The sequence below is a fragment of the Amphiura filiformis genome, unplaced genomic scaffold (genome assembly GCF_039555335.1).
Source record: "Amphiura filiformis unplaced genomic scaffold, Afil_fr2py scaffold_194, whole genome shotgun sequence".
Classification (NCBI taxonomy): Eukaryota; Metazoa; Echinodermata; class Ophiuroidea; order Amphilepidida; family Amphiuridae; genus Amphiura; species Amphiura filiformis.
In genome coordinates, this window is record NW_027305658.1 from 51085 (window position 1) to 58620 (window position 7536).

The window sequence follows — 7536 nt, forward strand, 5'->3', positions numbered from 1 at the left end:
CCGCAACAAGCTGAAATAAGCGGTGGACTATTTTAACCGAATTTCACTGGTACATAAATCGTGGAGTGATTTGGTGGTTCGCCCTCTTATAAACGTCATTAGTTATCAAAATCCAAGTTTTTACATTTTGAAGTAAACTAGAGACAGTTTCTAGTCATTTCCCAAGATTTCATCCCTCTGCGACATTCCGTTCGGAAGAAATAATGCTCTAAAATTCAGCTCCGAATCACCAAAAGACCCAAATTTCAACGTGTTTATCAACATGCAGAAGTTTGCAGAGGTTGGACATAAAATTGAATGTTTTATGCAAAAAGATAGTCTTTAATTTTATTTTGTTTAATTGTAAAAAGTACTTTATGTGTGTACAAATATTTTGAATACCTTAAACATAGGCCTATTTACAAAATTGAGTCAAATTACCCCCCCTCTCGTTCTCTATCTTCAAACTAGGCCTACTTTTATTTTGGCATTTTAAGCAATACAAGTTTTATACGTTATTCTGATTTGGTATAAATCTATAGCAAAAGCGCTCATATAAGTAGATTTTTGATGCTTTTCTTAACGTCAGAGACTTGTATTTTTGGATAAATTAAAAAAAATTATTGCTAAAACTAATCACAAACGTTATTTCAAGCATTTGCGAATGAAATAAAATGATTTATTAAGATTTCCGCCCTTATTCTATGTTTTTTTTGTAAAAATGCGAGTACATAGCAACACACTTTAAAAAGCCGCTTATAAGAGAGCGCACCACCAATGATTGCGCCATTGGATAACACAGGAAAATACGCACGTTTGGATGGCCTTTTGTCACTGCAAAACGTAATATAGATCAAAAGTTTGGTATCAAATTAAAGCTTATCACGTGTAGAAAATTATTCTTTTAACAGAATATATTGGTGACCATCTACTTTTTTTGCTATTTGGCCGCAAAGAAAAAAGGTGCAAATTTAACCCTAAAATATCACTCAATTTTTGAAACCGGACGTTGTTCAAATTCGCGCCAAAACTTCACCTCTGAAATAAAATATTGGAATTTTTTCTCAGATTCTTTCATGCAGACACTTGTCGGAAGCAAATGAGCTGAAAACGAGCGAATTTTGACAATATCTATAGAAAATAAAGCCGCAACAAGCTGAAATAAGCGGTGGACTATTTTAACCGAATTTCACTGGTACATAAATCGTGGAGTGATTTGGTGGTGCGCCCTCTAATGCCCACACTTTGGTGAGGGACATAGGAGCTTATTTTGTTTAAAATACCCCAAAGTACAAGAATCCATCAAAAATTGCTGTTCAGAAATGATGGTCACTGGAGGTCCAAATATGACCCTACTATAATTAAGCATTATCTCAAAAATTAAGCATGTGATGAGGTTAAAAATGGTGTTAATTATTAGAGGTTGACAATACATAAAACATATCAAAAAATACATTTTTTGTCATTTTTGACCATGTAATGGAAATTGTACCCAACTTAGGGGCCGTCCATAGTTTTCGCCATTTTCACTTAGGGGGCCGTCCATAGTTTTCGCCATTTTCACTCACGTACAAAGCGTACGTAACTTTTTACCCCCCTCCCTCCCTCGAGTTACGTACAAATAAAATGGCGAAGAATTTCCATGAGTAGGCCTACTACTAAATCTGCTGAACATCCTATACTCTCTTTTCCACGAACACCGCGATCACATCATAGGCCTATATAAGGGGAACCACTGGGGACATCCCTTTGGCATGTTTGTTCTAGCAGTATGGGTTTCATGTCTTTTATCGCAACAGTGACAATCCACACTAGAGCTTTTACTGCCATTGACCCAGATAGAAAATACTTTTTAAAGCATTTTGGTATGAAATAAATAAAGCATTATAGGACCACTGTGCATATTAGACTCAAAATTAAAGAGAAAATCATTTTTTTTTGCATGGCATGTTATAGAAATTGTTAAAACAAATTGAACAATTTTAGGTAAATTGGTTGTAACTTAAAAATATTGGGAAATACCATAATTTTTCACTTTCATTTTGTTTTATTGCTCAAACAAATCGCCATTTTTCTTACGTACACTTGCCCAGGATTTTTACCCTCTCCCTCCCTCTTACGTACGCTTTGTACGAAAGTAAAAATGGCGAAAATTATGGACGGCCCCTTATGACATGCGACCAAAGGTCATCTGAGATCAAAGGTCCGGTCAAATGTAAAGTTGCTCCAATTGAGCTGTAACTCGGGAAAAATTATTTCTAACACTTGGGGAGCATGAAACCACAAAGGTCATCTGAGGTCAAAGGTCAGGTCAAATTTAAAGTTGTTCCGATCGATCGGGCTGTAACTAGGGGAAATGTAATCAGACAGACTTTCTCAGTCTAATTGCAGAGGTCTAATTGCACCATATACTCATTAATTGCGCAAAGAGTGGCATTGAAGTTGAAGCTGTTATATATAAACTTCAAGTTGAAGTTGCAGCAGGAACAACAAATGATGTCGTTCTCTATAGTTTTATACTATTTTGGTAGGCCTATGATCGGGGTGAATTTTGGTGGAAAAGGGGCTTGCCCCTTTTCTATTCCTTTGCCCAGTAGATTCGCAGCCAGCTCGCGATACTCAGTACAAGTCAAGAGGCTGGGAGTGCAAAAGCCTTCCTGTATTATGATGCTCTGGTGATGATGCTCTGTAATCTTGTCATCTCTATGTGTTTTAAGGGATTTTACGACCCCAGACTTTTACAGCTGTCATTTATAACTTTCTGATCATGTAGATCATTTTTTGTGTGAATCGGATCTTTGTAACCAGTGACATTTCATGATGATTTTTTGGATGGTCATTGTTAGTGGATTTTGTGAATATCTACCAGTACACACATGCTACACAGCACTTGGATACTCAACATCATGGTTTTCTGATGCAAATGGCTGGACCAGTATCAAGTACACTTCAGCTCACAAGTACTTAGCCTATCAGAAATCAATTTTATCAATACCAATTAGTACCAACACTCAGCTAAGTATGAATGAAACTGTCTTGGATAATTGCTCACTATCTCAATCTGTTCATCCACCTCCTAATAGCACAACTATAACAAGTATACAGTATAGCAGAAAGGAACTATTAGGCCTTCAATGCGCGTGTTGGATGATCATGCAGCATGGCAGAAAGTCCTTGGACCTTGGTCATCATGGAGTTGGAAAGGAAAATTCAAACGGCGCCCTTTTGCTGAACTTGTGTGCTGAGAAGCAGGTGGTCATTACCAACACACTGTACACCCAGAAAGACAGCTTCAAGACAACTTGGCGACATCCACGTTCTGGTCACTGGCACCAAATCGACTTCATCATCATTATAGGCAGAGAGACTGGCATGATGTCAAACTTACTCGTGCAGCCATAGCACCAACGTGTCACTCGGACCATGCCCTCCTGAAAAGCAAAGTGTCCATCCGCTTCAAACTGAGCCGACAGCATCAACGTGTCCAACGAACCAAGAAATTAGATGTTACCAAGCTTGCAACCAGTGAGGCACAAGCCACTCTCAGGGACAACATTGCATCTGCCCTCGTCGACCTCGTAGACACCGAGTACAGTGATGCAGTTAGCCACTGGGAAGAGCTCCGCAAGAAAATTTATCAGGCATCAGCTGACTCCCTGGGTTATGCAAAAAAGAAGCATAAAGACTGGTTTGATGAAAATGATGTCTCGGTGAACGCTCTGCTTGATGAACTGCACTCCCTTCACATCGAGTATGCCAACAACAAAGACTCTCAGGCAAGGAAAGATCGCTACATCCATGTGAAGCAAAAGGCTCAAGCGAAGCTACGTGAGATGAAGGACAAATGGTGGCGTGACAGGACACAGGAATTACAGGAAGCTGCTGACACAAAGAATATCAAGAAATTCTTTAGCGAGCTCAAGGCGGTCTATGGACCTTCTTCCAGAGGAACCAGCCCACTGCTTGATCTTGATGGACATACTGTGATCAAGGAACCGTCACTCATCACAGAGAGATGGGCTCAGCACTTCAACCAGCTGCTCAACCGCCAGTCAACAATCTCTGAGGAGGCAATTGCAGAAATACCACAAAGCCCAGTAATTGAAGAGCTCGACCAACCACCTACTGTTGAAGAAACAGTAAAGGCGATCAAACAGCTTTCTAGTGGCAAAGCTCCAGACGAGGATGGCATTCCCCCAGAAGTTTACAAATATGGTGGAGATAAGCTTGTGTCCGAGCTAACGCGGCTCTTCAAAGAACTCTGGGCAGAAGGTGAGGTTCCACAGGATTTCAAAGATGCTCTGATAATACACCTCTACAAGAACAAAGGGAATAGACGCATTTGTGACAACCATCGTGGTATATCGCTGTTAAGCATTGCTGGTAAGATCTACGCCAGAGTGATCATCAGTCGTCTTACTACCCATCTTGATAGCACCTTTCCAGAGAGTCAATGTGGCTTTAGAGCTGGCAGAGGCAGAACAGACATGCTATTTGCAGCTAGACAAGTCCAGGAGAAATGCAGGGAACACAACCTAGACCTGTATGGTGTTTGTTGATCTCACCAAAGCCTTCGACTCTGTAGGTCGTGAAGGCCTCTGGAGGTTACTACTGAAGATAGGATGCCCATGAAGAGTAGTTAAGATAATCCGCTCATTTCATGATGGCATGATGGCCCGCATATCTGGGGACAACATCGGAAGCATTTCCAGTGTCAAATGGTACCAAGCAGGGATGTGTTAGGGGCCGTCCATAATTTTCGCCATTTTTACTTACGTACAAAGCGTACGTAAGAGGGAGGGAGGGGGTAAAAATCCTGGGCAAGTGTACGTAAGAAAAATGGCGATTTGTTTGAGCAATAAAACAAAAATGAAAGTGAAAAATTATGGTATTTCCCAATATTTTTAAGTTACAACCAATTTACCTAAAATTGTTCAATTTGTTTTAACAATTTCTATAACATGCCATGCAAAAAAAAATTATTTTCTCTTTAATTTTGAGGCTAAAAATCACAGTGGTCCTATAATGCTTTATTTATTTCATACCAAAATGCTTTAAAAAGTATTTTCTATCTGGGTCAATGGCAGTAAAAGCTCTAGTGTGGATTGTCACTGTTGCGATAAAAGACATGAAACCCATACTGCTAGAACAAACATGCCAAAGGGATGTCCCTAGTGGTTCCCCTTATATAGGCCTATGATGTGATCGCGGTGTTCGTGGAAAAGAGAGTATAGGATGTTCAGCAGATTTAGTAGTAGGCCTACTCATGGAAATTCTTCGCCATTTTATTTGTACGTAACTCGAGGGAGGGAGGGGGGTAAAAAGTTACGTACGCTTTGTACGTAAGTGAAAATGGCGAAAACTATGGACGGCCCCTTATGGCCCCTCTATTGTTTAGCATCATCTTTTCTGCAATGCTTCAAGATGCCTTCAAGGACTGTAACGAAGGTGTCATGATCAGGTTTAGAAGCGATGTTGGAATCTTCAACCTTCAACGCCTGAAAGCCAAGACAAAGGTGTCTCTATCACTTCTGCGTGAGCTACTATTTGCTGATGATTGCGCCCTGATTGCCTATACCGAAGAGGATCTACAGAGCATTCTCAACGACTTTGCTAGAGCAGCGTCACGCTATGGTATTACCATAAGCATTAAGAAAACAGAAGTGATGTTCCAGCCAAAGTCAGGCAGCCCACCTATAGACCCAGTCATCAAGATCGGCGACGATCAACTAAACATGCAAAGGTTGTGCAGAATTTCTGCTATCTAGGTGGCTCCTCTCACAGAATGCCTGCATTGATGATGAGATCACTTCACGAATTAGCAAAGCAAGTGCCAGTTTCGGACGGTTGCAGCACAGACTCTGGTCTGATCATGGCATCCGACTCAGTACTAAGCTCTGTGTATATAGAACAGTTATGCTATCCACCCTCCTTTATGGAAGTGTCTCTTGGACCTGGTATCGCCGGCATGTGAGAAAACTTGACCAATTCCATCTAAGGTGCCTTCGTAAAATCTGTGGTATCTCATGGAAGGACATAGTACCAAACACCTCAGTACTTGAGCGCTGTGAATCGGAAGGTATCGAGGCAATCCTCATCAAAGGTCAACTCCAGTGGGCTGGACATCTTGTTCGCATGGATGATAGCAGAATACCAAAGGCCCTGTTTTATGGCGAGCTAGTCAATGGTCAGCGTTCACGAGGAGGTCAACACAAAAGATTCAAGGATGTCCTTAAATCCAGTCTGAAAACATGTGATATACCTACTGCATCTTGGGAGAGTCAGGCGCTCACCCGTCCAGAGTAGCTCAGAGTGGCGATCCGCTTGTCGTGCTGGTGTTAGGAAATTCGAGCAGCGACGTATCCAAACGCTCCAGGAAGCCCGCTCAGCCCGCCATGCTACACAAAGCCAAATTCCACCAAGCAATACTGATTACTTTTTTGTATGTCTGCCCTGTCAACGACACTGCCGTTCCCGCGCAGGATTGGTCAGCCACCGCAGAAAACATCGAACTCTCAACCAGCTTTGAGAGAAAGTAGATCTGTCGGATACGACAGCTCACACCATCATCATAGCAGAATGCCACCACATTGTTAGGTCATTAATTCTTTCTCGTCTCGACTATGCCAATGCAGTTCTACTTGGAGCAAACGCAACTGACATCGCGAGACTTCAGAGACTCAAGAACAGAATAACATTCAAAATCCTTGTCATTGTTTTCAAGTGCCTAAATGGCTTTGCTCCATCATACCTTGCCTGCAATTTGTCTCTGTACTCACCTGCACGAACTGGCTTACGATCTTCAACTGACACTACCAGACTCACTGAACAAACTTTCACACCTCGCGCTCTTCAATCTGCTGCCGACAGATCATTCACATATGTTGCTCCCCGGTTGTGGAACACTTTACCACCTGCTCTGTGTTCTGTGCCATCACTTCAAATGTTTAAGAAAGACTTAAAACACACCTTTTCACACAATGAGTTTCTTTTGTTTCATATTATTTTGCTTGCTTTTATATTGTATGTATTAACCTGGCCCCGTACGGGGAAATCCCGGGGAATATAAAATAGAAATAAAGGGTGCAGAATCTTTTTATATTAAACTGCGGGGATATTAAACTGCATTTCATCACCCGTGTTAAACGCAGACAAAAGAATGATGAAAGTTTACAACACAATACAATACAATACAATTCAACATCGATTTCAAGCGGATTTAATGCACCCAATTTGGTGCACTGGTGTAGACGGGATCCAGTAATGGCCGACTGAATTCTGACCATCACTTGTCTCGTTGGATTCTTTTATATCTGAGACAAGAATTGGTATTCTTGTCTCAGGTATATGGCTTTCAATATCAAAATTGATTTGCGTTGCACCAAGCACAACTTTGGTAAGGGGCACCCTGAAGTTACGCCCGGGCACCCTGAAGTTACGCCTCTTGCCCAGTGACCGGTGCCTTTAACCATCATATTCCCTCAGTGGGGTGACTCGGGCTACGACACTGCTTCAATATCACCTCACGGTAGACACGGTGAGTACTTTGGGGCCTCC

General features: G+C 41.5%; 2 protein-coding genes across 2 annotated transcripts; both read left to right on the top strand.

Moving 5' to 3' along the window:
* Window positions 1-2799: 2799 nt before the first annotated feature.
* On the top strand, window positions 2800-4538 carry LOC140145280 (uncharacterized). The gene is made up of 2 exons (XM_072167041.1): window positions 2800-2939; window positions 3338-4538. Exons 1-2 carry the CDS (start codon window positions 2800-2802, stop codon window positions 4536-4538), a joined length of 1341 nt encoding a protein of 446 aa, XP_072023142.1.
* Window positions 4539-5895: 1357 nt separating this feature from the next.
* On the top strand, window positions 5896-6285 carry LOC140145279 (uncharacterized). Its single transcript, XM_072167040.1, has one exon. It carries the CDS (start codon window positions 5896-5898, stop codon window positions 6283-6285), a length of 390 nt encoding a protein of 129 aa, XP_072023141.1.
* The last annotated feature ends 1251 nt before the right edge of the window (window positions 6286-7536 follow it).